Raw genomic sequence first — 15,769 nt, 5'->3', positions numbered from 1 at the left:
GCTATCAGCCCTCTGATAGTGCCATGTAACCATGTAAATCACATTTTACAGCAGTATGGTTTTAGTGGAGGAAGAAGTTAGTCAACATCTCCCACAACCCTAATACTGCTTTAAATTTAAAAGGCATAAAGTTGCACGGGCATAGGGAAGCTGAAAATGAGTCATTTAAGAATTGCACATCAAGTGTTTGCATCCAGTCAAGCTGTTCCAGCTGACAGTGTCCAAAACAAACTGCATTTAGGAAAAGGTTTCAGAAAGGGAAGTTTGCAGCATATTAAAACATTGAAAAATAATACTGTACCTGGATGTGTTTTTGTTTTAAATATGTCCAAATCGAATTAACACACAAAATAAATGATTCATTAATCATTTCCCCTTGTAAACATGTAGGTATTCTATTTATGGCAATTCTGTAGCTGAAAACAGGAACAGCTACCTAAACAAAATCTGTTTCAGACAAACATGTACAAATTGTATCATTCCGTTTAAAATTATTTCTACTACATTTTATTTCTGAGTAATCTGAATTATTCTTCTGAAAATACATAACTTCAAACAAACCTAACTTGAATTAGATGGTAAGAGGAAATCCTGTACTCAGAGAGAGGTGAGGTGCTGGCACAGCTGCCCAGAGAAGCTGTGGTGCCCCATCCCTGGATGCACTCAAGGCCAGGTTGGATGAGGCCCTGGGCAGCCTGAGCTGGTGGGGGGCAGCCCTGCCCATGGCAGGGGTTGGGGCTGAGTGGGCTTTGAGGTCCCTTCCAACCCAAAGCATTCTGTGATTTCTTCCTAGAAACCATAACAGTTCAGCATCACTTGCACTCTTCAGCCTTTTTCAATGAGTAGATCTGTTCTCCTTCTGACATCCTGCAGGTTGCCTTCCTCCTGCTCCTCTTCCAAGAAATAGACATCATACCACTTTCAAGGACTGAGGATTCAACTCTCTGAATACCAACAGTAATGCAAGGCAGATTGTACTTTCCCTCCAGTGCTGCTGGCTGCAGGTTTTGGCACATTACAGGATAATCAGTTCTTTTCATTTTTAATCACCGCTGAATGATCTCAGTAATTTACCCATTTTAATCAACACAGGTTGTAGGCAGCCAAAGTAGATTAAGTGGATGAAAAGCCTGCTGGCTAAACAGAGCTTTGCAGCAGTGATTGCTGAAGGATGACACAAGCTCTAAAGTAAATATTTTCAGGATCAAATCATGTTATGTCAGTGTTTCTGTGATACCTCCCAGGAAGGAGTTCATGGTGAGCACTTTATATTCTTAAATAGATGATGGCAGTTGGTTGTAAAGAGAAAACTGCAAAGGACCACTGTGGTTAATGATCCCACTTCCTTGCTGCCACAGGCACCGGGTCACGCAACTTCATTCATAAACTTTCTGAGCTTCACCTCACCATAGTCTCTCCCTCCCTCCTTATAAAGTGTCCTTCTGGACTTCCCTGTCTAATGGATAGGGATCTGTTCAACCTCCAGCCTGCCCAACATACCAGCTCAAAGCACAGTTCCTACATCTCTTTAGGAATTCTAGATCCAATGCACCCTTCCTGAACATGACTATCAAGCACACCTGTTTTCACATCATACAGCACAGTGTATCTTAAAAGCATTTGTATGACATTGCTAATGAATCTTGATCCCTTCTCCAAGCTGCTGAGAAAAGCAAAGCATGCTACGGGAGCAGCACAGGGATGAAGTGATTGCTTTGACTTGATCAAAACTGCAGCTACTAAAATTCAGCTCCTATTTAGGCCATGGTTTCTTCATGGCTCTGTAGATTTAAGGGCACACTGCACAACCCAGTTCATCTGAGTTTTCTGCAGCTTGCCCATCACTGCAGTATCCGAGCACACTGCAGCGTGCTGCTGCTTGAAGTGCCAAGTACTTTTCAAAAACAAGACCAGACCAATTGGGAAGATAAAAGCTACAGGAGCAGCAAAAAAGAAGAGAGCTCTTAAAAGAAGTCTCAAGCAACTAAGAAAAGGTAAGTGAGAAATGGATGCTTAGATTGCTCTCAGTGTAAGAACTGGCCAGAACAGCTTCAGAACAAACCAAAGAGAGATAGATGGCTTTTCCTACAGCATACAGCTTCCCTGCAAACCCCTCATTACAGCATCTCATGAATGTGAAAGCTTTGCAGAGCTTTACAGAAGGACTGGATAAAGCAATGAGAGAAAAACAGTCTGCTAAGGGTCAGAAACACACTAACAATCAGAAAAGCAGCAACCTCAATAATTAAATTCCTAGATCTTTTGATAGGAGCTTCATTGTTTCATCTCAGTACATTATGTCATATAAAGATATTCCTAAACCCCAAATAATTAAATATGCCATGTTTCAATACTTCTACACGAATAACGGCAGTCTCTGAATAAAACCCACAGGCTTTATAACCATTTCAGTTCTTACAAACGTTTGAAATCACCAAGTTCAAACGCTGCTGGGAAAAAAGCTTCAAGAATAGTGTGCTAGGCACAAATCAATCTGGTCAACACACTAACTTTAAAGAAGTTAGTGTTCTTTAAAGAGGAAGAACCCTCATGCCTCAGCTCCACTCAAATTAACAGAAGGCAAGGCACAGGTACTTCACATTGTCTGGGACCTCTGCCTCTAGCTCCCCACCCCAAGCAATACCTTCATCTCTACCTTCATCCACCATACTCATTTCTCTTTAACCTTTCACTGTTCCATTGCTCCCCTTGCTTACACATACTTTCATTATCTGTCAAGAGTTAAACAGACTGCTCATGCAAAGTTTGTCACTGGGCACTCGTGTACTTGTTGTACACAATTATTTGTGCTTAGTTAAATACACAGATAACTCATCAATCTAAAGCTCATGCAAGGCAGTAATGGAAAGAATGACCATGATTGAGAACTACAGAAGTGCTAGAAATTATCCTCCACCAGCAAAAATACCAAAGGACACAATATTCTGTGTCTGCCATTAACTCTCATCACACTCATTTTCTCCTGAAACCAGACTTACTTTGTGATGAAAACAGATCTGCCCAAGATATGTCTCCTTTAAGCATCCCTTAAATTAATTATCCTGAATTAACTACCCAACCAGCCTGAGGAACAACCTAACTCAATTTGTGTGCAGTTTTTAAATAGGGAAGCAGCTGTCCTATTGGTACTATGGTCCTCATAGCCAAAATGAACAGAGAATAACAAATGCTAGGAGCTACTGAACATCTTTTATTAAAGCTGCTACATGAGGTATCACCCTTTCATCAATATTCTTTTAATATTATGCTGATTTGATTCTTAACACATCACACCAAACACTCCAGTACTGATCTCCAGACACATCAATGTGCACAGTTCAACTCTGCTGTGCAAACAGATTCACGTAACAAAAGCTTCTTGGCTAAAACTTAAACACAACATTCACTTTTTCTCTTTTTCCAGACAGAATCTTGGCTCTAAACCACAACAAAGCCATCAAGAACATGTCAGACAGAGAAAGCACTCCAAGGAGAGTGAAAGATGAGCACAGGCTTCTCCTGCCATAGCTCAATATTCAGTATTGTTTTACTGACTCTTCACAATGCTTTAATAAGATTTGCTTGAAAGCCAAAAGCAACACAAATCCTTAAGAACAGCACAAAATCGGGAAGCCCAAGTGCTGTGCCTTCCACTCATTCAAACTCTGAATCCTATCATTTGCTTCCTATTTCCATTACTTATTTCCATTACATTATCTCCCTCAAGGCTGCAACAGCATGAAGGAAGGACATCTGGAACAGAGCTCTAACACTACAGATGCGCACTGTTCTGCTACCGTAAGCTGAGTGAAACAAGAAAAGCTCACCATCAGAGAAGATAAACTTTTAAAAGTAGCACTAATCACCTGAGAAAAAAAAGAGATAACAAGACATGCAATTTACAGCTTCTCTGGATGACCTAGGATTTTTCCTCTGCTCCAAGTACATACTAAAAGGTAAGACTTGCATGGCTAACAAAGGCTCAGCAAGACACAACCATTGGACATGAAATAGCCACAAGACCCAGGAACGTGGAAGACAGCAGCAAGGCAGATGAAACCATATTCAGCGAGCACTGAACTCTTCCCTTTTTCTTCTTATCGACGCGGAAAGAAGGAACATAATTTTACTTCCGTCATCGCACAGTTGAAGATCCTGTTTACCAAATGTCTTTCTGACATGCACATAGCAGTATTTTTGGACACACTTTATTTTCAGCATATCATAACTAAGTCATAAAATGTCATAAACTGTAACCTCAGCAACCAAATTCTATTTCTACTGTGGACTAATAACAGTCTTTCATACATTTGACAGTACTTAGCAAAATGACTCATTTTACCTCGTTGCAAGAAAAGCACTAGCAGCGAAAAATACACTAAATGAATGGTGATGGAATTTGTTACCCATTACTGTGAGATTAAGTTGCAGGAGAGCAAGAGAACTGCTGCCAACAAAAGGCTACCACGCCAACCTGTTAGTGGATCCATTGTAGCAGTAGTTTGGAAGGAAATCGTAGTTGAGTTCCCAAAATACATGAAGAGTGATTCGTCCGTAAGGGGCTGACACATTGTGATTGGCTTCCCTGAACATGGCATCGAAGCTGTCCAAGGTCATGTATCTGCTCAGTAGTTTGTGAGTCATTTTGTTTATTTCTATCAAGCCATCCAGCTCCTACAAAAAAATAAATCAAGAGGAAAGAAAAACAAGCAGTAAATTTAACAAAGTAGAGAACCTCAACAATGTACATAAATAACCTTAATTGAATGGGAGACTATCAGTGGAAAAAGGACAGCTGATTCCTCTCCAGTCTCTTACTTTAATTACAAAGTTGGAAGGAATCTGTGTCCCCAAGACTGCTCTATGTCTATACACCGAGGGTATGACCTGTCTGCACTGCTGGCAGGGGTCTCAAACACAGATATGAGCCAACTAAGCTAAAGTTAGAATTCTAACACTTAAATGGAGTCAGAAAGAGGTTCAAGAAACAGCTTCTGCATTTCCTATATTATAAGCAACCACGAAGTTATTTCTGCTGGGCAGCGAAACTGGTGACCGAACTTTTGTACTAGGAGTTGCTAGGGATAATACTAGATTTATCATAAATCCTTCTCATGGTTTAGTCAGGTAAAGAGCTTACTAAGAGGCAACAAAGGATGAGACATTTCCAAACAGAGTGAAAGCACCTACAAAATCACTAGCTGTGGATTATACATGTGGGCACTGCCTTTCAAAATGTTTCTTCTCTTGACAAGACATTTCCAAGTATGGTTTCTGACACTTTCTTTTCAATAAATTACAATAGAAATGATCCATCTTTGACACCAGACACTGAAACACAGTATTTATGGAACAGAGCTCTGAACATGTTAATGACCAGACTTGGTCTAGCAATTGCAAGGCAAGTTATGGCACAGCCTCTAACCAGCATGTACCAAGGAAAAAAAAAAAAGAACACAACCTCCCATTCAAAAACTACCACTGAGCATTGCTTATAGTTGTCCAATGACATATGAAGGAATATCCAGTGGAGACTGGGCTTCATCGCGCTGTGCAGTCATGTTCCCATACAGCGCTATTTCATTTAACTTATTTAGCTACAAAGACAGCAGAAGTTATTTACAAGTTAATTAAGTCAGCCTCTTCCCCTCTCTCCAGAAGTGACTGTGCAGTTAATCACTGAGAACACAACTAGAGGGCTCCCAGCCAAACTTGAGATTTTTTGTTCTTTTTTTTTCCTTCTACCATTAAAAAAGAACACGTGCTTTTAATGGGAAAAGTAAAAAATAATAATAATAAAACAAAATAAAGAAAAAGAAAAAAAGGTGTAACACTCACCACAATGGAAGTCAAATCCTCACTTTCAAATCGACCGATTGCCAGCTCCATTGATCTGTACATAGCTGCTGAAATTCGCTGAGTGATCAATCGGTTCAGGTCTATTGACCTACCAAGCAGCTGAGGAAAAAATGCAATTAAGCTTTGAACTGAACGTCAAATCAAAAGACAAGCCATACAAGGACTACAAGAACTACGAGGTTCCACATATTAACAGACATTTAAACAGTGAATTTGCATTCCAAACACACAGAAATAAAGTATATGGGTAACATCTATAAATCCACGATTATCAGGCGCTACATTTTACATCTAAATTCTCATAAAAAGAAGTAATATCACACGCAGTATTTATATCTGGATATATTTATCACCATTTAATGCCTCCATTACACCGTGCCAACAACACGTTAGAAAAAAAATGGTGAAAGATGTTACTAGGAAGACAACTAATACACACATTTCTCCTATTTGGCTTGCATTTGCTAAACTGCAAGACATACTTGCAACTAAAACAAGATCTTTTAAGGTTTTAGTTAGTTTATTCCTTCTGCCGACAAAAACAAGCTTATCTCAAATGTCACTTCTGCCACTTACAAAGCAGAACAGAAAGCACAGAAATAGTTTTGCGTATCTACAAAAATAAACACCTCTGGAAAAAATTGCCCAGCAATGCAAATACAAGAGTATAAGTTAACTCACTTGGACATGTCTTTGTTTCAGCAGCGTCTCATAGCGGTTGGACTGCAGCAACTGAATGGTTGCTCCCTGATTCTTACATTCTGAACGCAACCGTTTATCCAAAAGCAGGCTATCAGGAAAAGAAGAAAGCGGATGAAGTATAGCAAACAGCAAACCCAAGTATGAATAAAAGTTCATGCTACTGAAATATCTACCTGCCAGCCATTGCCTTGTAGTATGCAAATATTTGGTCTGCCAGCTTGTAGACAAATTGGTCAAAACACAGGTTTACCTTAAGAGAAAGGAAAAAAAGTGCATTTATGGCTACACAGCATTAACAAAGAGGAACTTATCCAAAACTTTCCACCACTTAGCAGGTAAAACTAGAAGAGTTAACGTTCCTAAGGTTCCTTCCACAAGATGACATTCAGCCTTCAGCATTAATGCAAAGGGTTTTGTAAAGATCTACACGTTTCCTTGTGATGCAACAGCAAATCAGTCATCCATCTTCTCAACTTGTTCCTCATCTCCATCTGCTGTGAATCTCTTGCAATAGGTCTCATCATTTAACATAGTTTACACATTAATGTACAGATTACTTTTCTCCTGTAAGTAAGGTTGCTTTACCTCTGCCTCGATCTCATCATAGAGGAACTGCTTCTTAAATTTAGTAAGCGCATAATGAGCACTGTCATTATAAAGGTCCAAAGAATACAGAACATACCTGAATGAAACAAACAAACAGAAATGTTACATATCTATAGAGATATAGCTCTTCAAAATAGTTAAGTCAACATACTTGAAGACTGAATATTGTGATCTACATGTGTATCACATAAACAAGATTTTTTGCTCTTGGAGTTTGTATAAATATTCACACTTGCTCATTTAAGAAAGTCTTTTGTTAGTTTAATCATTTTTACAGATAAGTTTGCAGTCTGAAACTTGCTTTCGAGATAGTTTTTCATCAGGTGAAACAATGTTTGCTCTTAGCACCCTGGATTATATTGAGTAGGCAACCAATTATGTTGATTATATTGTGTTATTAAGAAGGTCTACTGCAAAATAAGCCTAGAAGAACGCATTACAGGGAACAACATATTTAGCTGCTGCGATTACATTTACATTAAATACTTAATATTTTAATCACTTTGAATAAAAACCTGTGAGTTGTGGAAATAAGCAAAGAGAAGAGGAAAACTGTATGACAGTTTAGAATACCTTCTCAGTGACTGCTTGTTAAAATCAATTAAAGCAGTAACATTATTATAAAGAGTGGCAATCGTTAAGAATAGTCATTCAGCGGAAGAGCACAAGTAGGTCTTACTCCATCATTGACGCCTCTTTGGTCTCCAAAATATGGTCTGTCAGAATCCAAGGCATTGACATCTCAATTGGAAACTGGATTCTTCTTCCCATGGTCAGCTCTAAGAAGAATTCCCTGAACCACAGCTGGGACAGATCACAGCATTGCTGCAGTGTTTCTTTGGGGATAAATAAGGCAGAATTACACTTCTTACAGAAGTACATCAAGAACAATACAACTGTGATTCTGATGATGCAAGGTGAAACAAATAAAAGCAGGAATTGAGTCATACACAAGCCAGATGTGTAAACTCAATTCAAAATGCAGAGCCCATGACTTTTTGAAATAGTTCTGAACTCCATGTTGGCCCCCAAAGAGGTGCCTTCTTACAGAAAATACTGTGGGAATGAACCAGACTACCATTTAAATGGAAAAAATTCTGCACACCATTATGGGGGGCTTCTAAGTTAAATTATCATTAAGGGTCTGCTCCTCAGCTGTGCGCTGAACTTGGAAATTAGCTGGTGAAGGAGACAACACAGAGACCATTAGTACTATCCATCCCTCTGGAGGAATCAATCACTCCACACATCTCTGTTCAGCAGACGGGCAGGAAGTGACATACAGACATGTGAAGAAGGGATTAAAACAAAAAGTTTCTAAGGCCACTGTTGGGGACACAGACATACATTTTCCCACCTTTCCAGTAAACACTCAGCACAAGCCTTCATTTGTATAAGGCTTAAGAGCTAAAACAAAAAATACTTTTTTTTTTTTTTTTTTTTTACATTAAAACCTTCCAAAATAGGATGTACTGCTCACAAGGAGCGTTATAACACAAATTAACAGGCTCCCCCTTCTTTGAGGGTAAAGGAGTCCAGTAACAAAACAAAAATGAAAGACAACACGGCATGGCGATGACAAAGACTAAACACATTCAATGTCAGTAGGTGAATTCTTTAGGACAGTATGTTTCCGATTACAATTAACTGAATAGTAAAAGTGGTGAAATGACATCAAATTTACCACAACAGAGAATCCATTTCCTCTGTGATTGAAAAAAATAAAATAAAAAATAAAAAAACACCTCAAAACACAAAAACAACCTCCTTTTTAAAATTTCAATGCACAAAAAATTATCTGTCCCTTGTTTGCATGAATACATTAAAAAATAAATAAAAAAATGAGGTAACAATATGAAATTTGACCCATTATAAATGAATGTGTAACAAGTCAAAATAAACCTACCACAATAGCGAATATCACATCTTGTTTGGACAGACCGAGGTTTTTGATGAACAAAACAACAGTAAGTTGGCTTAGGCAATCGGAAACATTTCCCAGGTTGTGTTAGAGGTGTTAGGACATGCTAAGCTGGACACTGATCATCTCCATATCTTACCACTGAAATTTATCAAATGAGTGTAGAAGAAAGACTCGCGATGGAATTTTTCTATGTCCAATATGGTGGGTCCCTCAAGGCTACTTCTCAAGGTTTTCTTGGAACCACTTTTGTCAGCAATGAGGGACTCTAACATAGTTCTCACCATGTAAAGCTGTATCATTAAAGGAAACAATTGTGGTGGAAGGGGGGGAAAAAAGGAAAATACACACGGCACATTAGTTGAGCAACACTGAGAATTACTATCAGTAAGCGACTGCTCCACTTCAAACTGAAAATTGGCACTCTGTGGGCAAAAGCCTTCAGGCAAAAGGAACGGATGCAGCGCTAGCCTACCCAGAAGCACAATGCCTACCCACGCCAAGGGCCTCCACCGACTCTGAGCAGCAGACCATTTGCAGTGGAACAGTTCACATCACCACAAGAGTAGAAGTAATAAGTAACGTCTTACCACCAAAGTTTAACAGAGGCGGATAGATGTAGGACTGCCTCAGAAACTTGTGTGTCATTTGCAATAGCTTTTCCAGTCCCAGAGCCTTGAGCTGCTTCAACAGCTCAGCAGAGTTTAAGGACTCTGTCATAGTGCGAATCATGTAGAGCTAAAAACCAACAGACAGGGGCAGGCAAGGGAGAGAGAATCCGTTAATAAAAACACACAGGTAAATAAGGAAGGGGAAACAGAAGCAAAGAAATTGCGTTAGTTTGTTAAAAATGAACAGCAGCATAGTAAGCATGCAAAGGAAAGTAATACACTTCTAAAACAGAAAGGTTTCTTCCTTCAGAATAATTGTTGCCACCCAGTGCTCCCTGAGGCGAATGGAAAAATCACCATTCACCTCAGCGTACATGGAGTCAGGCCCACAGCAACTGGCTTCTCAAGAGTATTTGACAAAGACTGCCAAGTATGTCCAATTTGCAAATAGCCTTTTTAGAACTGCAGGAGATTAAGAGAGAAGTACCTAAAGTGGATAGGTTTGACCTCCTCCCCTCAGCAGAGACAAACAAGTGTGCCACCCCAAAGAAGAAATGACAACAGAACTGTGTGCTCTAACAAGCCACTGAAACAATGTTCTCAGACACGACACACCAAGCATAGAAAAACACACAGATGGATATATATACATATAAGTTGATTATATTTCCCTCAGAAAATTAGAAATCAAAATGAAATCTTCGTTAGAATCATCTCAGTAAAAACGTACACAATCTTTTATTACCCAAAACTGTTATCCACATGGGTTCTCTTCCCCACTGATGTATATAAAAATATTTGATTTACAAACCCCAGTGGCCTTCAATTTTTCACCCAAAGTGCTCAGCACCTCATTTTCTCAGCTGGGCTATGAAACCCAGGCCATAAACTCTCCAAACAAATTTACAAATAAAATAAAATGGGAAATGAGACAGAGAAAATAAAGACAGTGTCTAGGTATGGGATTTTGATGGCTGCCACAGAAAATGCACTTGAAATACCAATAATAGCAGCACAGTATTATACAGATTTTAGGGAGCAGTTTCTTTTTTCATTACTGAACAAGATGAGGGATCTTGTCAAGATTCAAATACCCTCCCATACTTTATATTCTAAATATAATTTAAAACAATGTAATTTATGAGACTTAACCAAAAGAAAAAAATCTACCAGCCACATCAGAGAGAATCTAAAATGGAAACAGTTGAGAAATAATCAAATCATTCCAAAATATTATATTAAAATATTAGGAGCTCAAGGAGAAAACACTTCTTTGAGTCAAATTATGGAGATGGAACACTTGGAAAATCACAAATCAAAGTGACAGCAACCCAGAGAGATGATTTGGTTAAGCATATGGTAAATATAAATCTAATCAGAGTAGATTTTGAACATTCCAAAAGAAAACTGCACTTTAAAGTAGTTTAGCCAGAGTGAAAATATGATGTACAATAATCACTGACAAGTATCATAACCATTAGATGAGAAAATACCTGAGTACTGGAGGGTCCCACCGCACGCCTTGGGACTTTGATATCAAAGCCACTTTTGGGGTCTTTTTCTCCCCTTAAAGCTGGGTCATTGAATGGTTCATGACCTGCTTCCCAGTCACAGACCGTCTTTCTGATGGCCTGCAAAACACTGAACACAATTCACGCTGCTTCAGACTTGTAGGCTTCCAAGCGCACAGAAATCCTGCAACAAACAGTGCCCTGGAGCTCAGGGTAACTCAGAGGAACCACAAACAACTTTGCCCACGTCTTCAAGGCCAGATCCACAAGATAGTTCTACACTGTTCCCTCAGAAAGTACAGTCCAGAGCTCTCCTCTTTTGTCAGAAGAAAGCTGACCTCTGAAACTGGTTCAAAACCCAACTGTCAAGAATTTGCCTTTGTGATGCTCAGTGAGTGCATCAAGCCATTTTATACTCATGCACCATAAAATGCAGGCATGTTAATTGAATAAAACCGCACTAAAACAAGACAATTTGAGCTTGAATTGAAAAGGAAGAAAATAATTCCTGTTTCCTGCAGAACTCCTGAATTCAGCTGGATTTTATACAGATGTTATACTTCAACTAAACTGGGAGTAAACAGCTGATGTAAAAGTTAAGCATAAAATCAAACAACTAGGGACATGAAAATGAAGTAAAAAGTCATAGTAACCAGTGTGGGACAGAGTATTTGGAAGAGAAGTGGAAGGCTAATAAGGTACAAAGAGCAGAAATGAAGAAACAAGGCAAGATGCCGAGAGGGCAGAGAAAATACTATGGGATGTAAATATCAGACACAAGGAAACACGCGAATCATAAGAAAGGTGGACAGCAACAATTATCTTCAAAATAAAAATACCAGTCTTTCTTTAAATGTTGTAGCATTTATCTTCCTTACAGGCAATGCTGTATGAAGAAATCCTGAGGTACTGCTAAGGAGCTCAAGACAGCTTGGACTCCTACCTTAGCCATACTGGCAGTCATCTACTCTGACTCCCAACATACAACCAGCCAAGCTAACTCTGAATACCATACAGCCTACAAAGGGAGCATGGATTCAAGAGGCAACATTTAATAAGAGTTGGAGAAAAGAATACAGGAGAGATGAAGAACGTTACCTCTGAATGACATTTTTCTTCTTTTTAATTGCCTGCCTTAATGGCTCTCTAAGCGTGACCTGGGCAAAGTCCTGAAGAGCTGCATAAATGGTATGGCGAATGGCATGATTGAAAACACTTTCCATTCTTCCCATCAGCACCTGAAGACCTTTGATCATGGCAATCACCTGGAAAAACAAAAAAATAAAAAATACGTTCTTAAATTTTTGTTTGCATATTTATTCAAAAAGTCTTTTTTTTCAATATAGGAAAAGAAAGAAGAGGAATTAACAAGTTCAGAAAGGTAAAGGAGAAAGTCACTCTGAAGAGGTTAGTTTTCCTGTACCTTTACTGTATTTTGAGTGAAGGAAAACATGTACTTTCACAGTCAACACAGACATAGAAAATGCTTACAGAGAATGTTCTCTCTTTTGTATGGAATTAATCTTTGGAGAATCCCTGTCTAAAAAGAAAAAGGAAAATTTCTTACCTCAACCAAAGCAAACTTCTCCTCACTGGTATAATTGTATCTTGTTGCTCTTTCATACTCTTCTGCATTGTCAGGACAATCTTTATTAGAGTATTTGTCAGTTGGGTGTACCAGCTTCCATGAATACTGCAGTTCACAAAGTGGTATAGGGAGAAGAAAGATGGAAATAAAAAAGGCCTGATAAACAAAACATATCTGAACACAAATAACATGCTTATAAAATACTCAGATGTTTTCAAGAACATCTGAAAAATATTTGTTAATATTCTATTCTCAAAACCTGCATAAATTCTGAAACAGAACATGATGTATGTAAGAAGGTTAGTGGATACTGAGTGAATTCAGAAAACAGATCAATAAGTGAATTACTCCATGCCAGAAGAAAATCTCAGTGGGAGGGCAGAAGAAGTTGCGTGACAAGCACTTAAGGGAATCGATACAAATCAGAAAGACAAAGAAAAGCATGACCTAAAATTGGCAGTAGTAAGAGGTAAAACAAGCAAACAAAAACCCAACAAAACGACTGCTGTGGTTTGTTCTGGAACTGGCAGTATAAAAACAGAGGTAAAAATGAGAGATTTCTACAGAGGTATAACAAAGCAGGATCGAATCTGTCTTCTCTCATACAATATATCACCTATTTCAACCCCTTCTAGGTTGTGCTCTGCTGTAAGTGAAGCACGCAGCTTTTATCTAAGTAAGAGTCTGGAATATATGATTAATTCCCACAGCCTCCTCTTCAGGTTTTGCATTAAGCAGTTTCTGATTGAAAAAACATATATAAATGGTTACTTTTCTAACTAGCATCTGTTTTTAAAGTAAGTTATTAAGATACAAACCACTTTGCAGGTTATTTCCTCTCCTTCATCTCTTTTCAAATTTTATATTACCTACATTTACCAAGTAAAAGTCTTCCTTATGTCTTCTCCCATTGGCTAATGGAAGCCCTTCCATCTTTTCTGTGTATACAATTAAGACCTCCCACATTTCAGTTTACTAAGTCACAATATCTAATCATAGTCAACTGAACACGCTGGCTTCCTGTGTGACTGCATGTTGGTAAGCATATTTTTAACAGAATTATTCTAAATGATATGGAAAAATAAATGAAGTCTTAGTCTACAAAACATGTGCCAATAGCCACAGGAAAGCACCTGGTCAAGGCTCACAGGTGAACACCTATCCACATAATTTAAGAAGTTAAATGCAGTGTATGAGAAGGCACATGCTACTGGATATTCAAAGCAGTAACGTTACTCCTAGACTTTGAGAGCTGAGGTGCCACTTTCCTCTGGGAACACTCTGAAGCAAAAGGAGAAAAAGAGTGCAGTAAAAAGAGAAGAGAATTAAGGGAACAGTACATAACATGCTCTTTTTTGTTCTGTTAAAGCAAAGCCTGTCCAACCTCATTTTCCCTCATCAGAAAACATACCACTTCCATGACATGTGCACTCCACTGGGACAGAAGCTGCAAGCCTTGGAGAGAAAGATCAAAGAGTTTCCGATACTCTGCATCTGTTTTTTGAGCTTCCTGTCGGCCAGAACCAGTCACCACCTACAATGTTTTTAAACAAAGAAACAACAAAGAAAATTGTACACCTTGTGTACAGCATTTACAGTCACATTTCTCAATGTTTTCTTAAGCATTAAACAGCATCGCTTATCAAGACTTGGGTAGAATAGATCAATATCACTTCTTTCTTCTAAAGAATTATCTCATTATATTTCACAGACTTTGGTCAAGAGATAGAAACCACCAGGACTCTATCATCAAAATATCATTGCAGACAAGCTCAAGACACTGATTATGTATCATATATGCATGGGTATCTGATTTTAGTTTTCAATTCATCTCTTCAATTACAGCTTCACTTAAAGCATTATGAGCACACATTTGGAGTAAAGGTTAGACAGCCTATTCCCAAAGAGACATGCTGAAAATGTCTGGGATATGTCAATAAACAGAAGACATCTACAGTTTGTATGATATATCAGAGTTTAAGATTCAAAATTTAAATAGCATTAATATCATGCACAGGATGGGTACTAGCCTAGCACCCAGCTTTTCTTGAGTGAGGTCTTGGAGCTTTATCCTTTACCCAGCCTGAGATTTGCCTACTTTTTAGCTGTTCTACAACAACTGCCAGCCAGTGATGTAAAATCTGCGCAAATAGCTCTAATCCCCCACACCTCACTGTTGCTGTAGCGAGCCAGTTCTGATATGAAACGCATATGGTCTTCTCTGATTTGGATCATCTGCTCACATATATTGTACTGGGGACTGCTGCTGGAAGACGTGCACGTCCATCTGTTGCAGAAGACAAAAAAAATCTTTAATCAGTTGATGCAATAAAGACTGCAGCTGATACTAAAAAAGAAAGAACAAAAATGTGTGACTTCTTTTTTTTCCTTAAATCTTCCTTCTCATCCATGCGAGACCTTTCATCTCCTCTTTCACTTTGCTGCTGCTGTGAAATACAAACTGCCATCTCTCTTCATAAGCACACACTTAGGGACAGGACCAAAAAGGACTGAAAGCCAGGGCAGAGGGACAAGTATAGGCCATAAGATGTTTAGCCACTTTCAGCTTGTTCTTCTTCATTTACGTTTAACTAAGGAGAGCTTACAGTATGCTCCAAATATAAAAATATTATTAAATACTATTAACATGTTATCAAGAGAGACACAAAATACATGCTACCAAATGTTGTGTTAAACAGCCTCATACTTTTAGTAGCTCAGTAGGCTCGCTACTGTTGATTTTCTCTTAGCAATTACATGCAAGTTACATATTTTTTTCTGCAGGAATTAAAATGCGAAGCACTACATTCTAAATTCACATAACTGCATGGAGGGAAGGTCTCAGAGGTGCACAGGAACATTTACTAAAATGAAGCAATAACCATAAACCGTGGAACAATTTATATAAAACAGCTGCATTTTCTAGCCATTTTGCTGCATTGTACCCCTACCAAAACAAAAAGAAGAGGGA

The 15,769-nt window shown here is 38.6% G+C and overlaps 1 protein-coding gene across 5 annotated transcripts in view; it reads right to left on the bottom strand.

Moving 5' to 3' along the window:
- The window catches only part of CYFIP1 (cytoplasmic FMR1 interacting protein 1), a 53,098-nt gene that overhangs the window by 22,753 nt on the left and 14,576 nt on the right, over window positions 1–15,769 (bottom strand). For 3 of the 5 annotated variants that reach the window (XM_015851161.3, XM_085532522.1, XM_085532514.1), the window contains exons 11-22: window positions 14,968–15,085; window positions 14,210–14,332; window positions 12,778–12,903; window positions 12,309–12,475; window positions 11,193–11,340; window positions 9,228–9,381; window positions 7,847–8,003; window positions 7,147–7,243; window positions 6,735–6,811; window positions 6,541–6,649; window positions 5,839–5,958; window positions 4,475–4,674 (exon numbers count right to left, since the gene is read on the bottom strand). In XM_015851161.3, the coding sequence (XP_015706647.2) occupies window positions 4,475–4,674; window positions 5,839–5,958; window positions 6,541–6,649; window positions 6,735–6,811; window positions 7,147–7,243; window positions 7,847–8,003; window positions 9,228–9,381; window positions 11,193–11,340; window positions 12,309–12,475; window positions 12,778–12,903; window positions 14,210–14,332; window positions 14,968–15,085 (1,596 nt within the window). Of the gene's footprint in view, window positions 1–4,474; window positions 4,675–5,838; window positions 5,959–6,540; window positions 6,650–6,734; window positions 6,812–7,146; window positions 7,244–7,846; window positions 8,004–9,227; window positions 9,382–9,678; window positions 9,827–11,192; window positions 11,341–12,308; window positions 12,476–12,777; window positions 12,904–14,209; window positions 14,333–14,967; window positions 15,086–15,769 lie in introns of all 5 variants that reach the window. The other 2 variants (XM_085532525.1, XM_085532528.1) reach the window with 1 other exon arrangement.

Source organism: Coturnix japonica, chromosome 1 (assembly GCF_054131305.1).
Source record: "Coturnix japonica strain WE chromosome 1, WE-NBRP24, whole genome shotgun sequence".
Lineage (NCBI taxonomy): Eukaryota > Metazoa > Chordata > Aves > Galliformes > Phasianidae > Coturnix > Coturnix japonica.
This window is presented reverse-complemented; position numbering and strand designations above follow the sequence as displayed.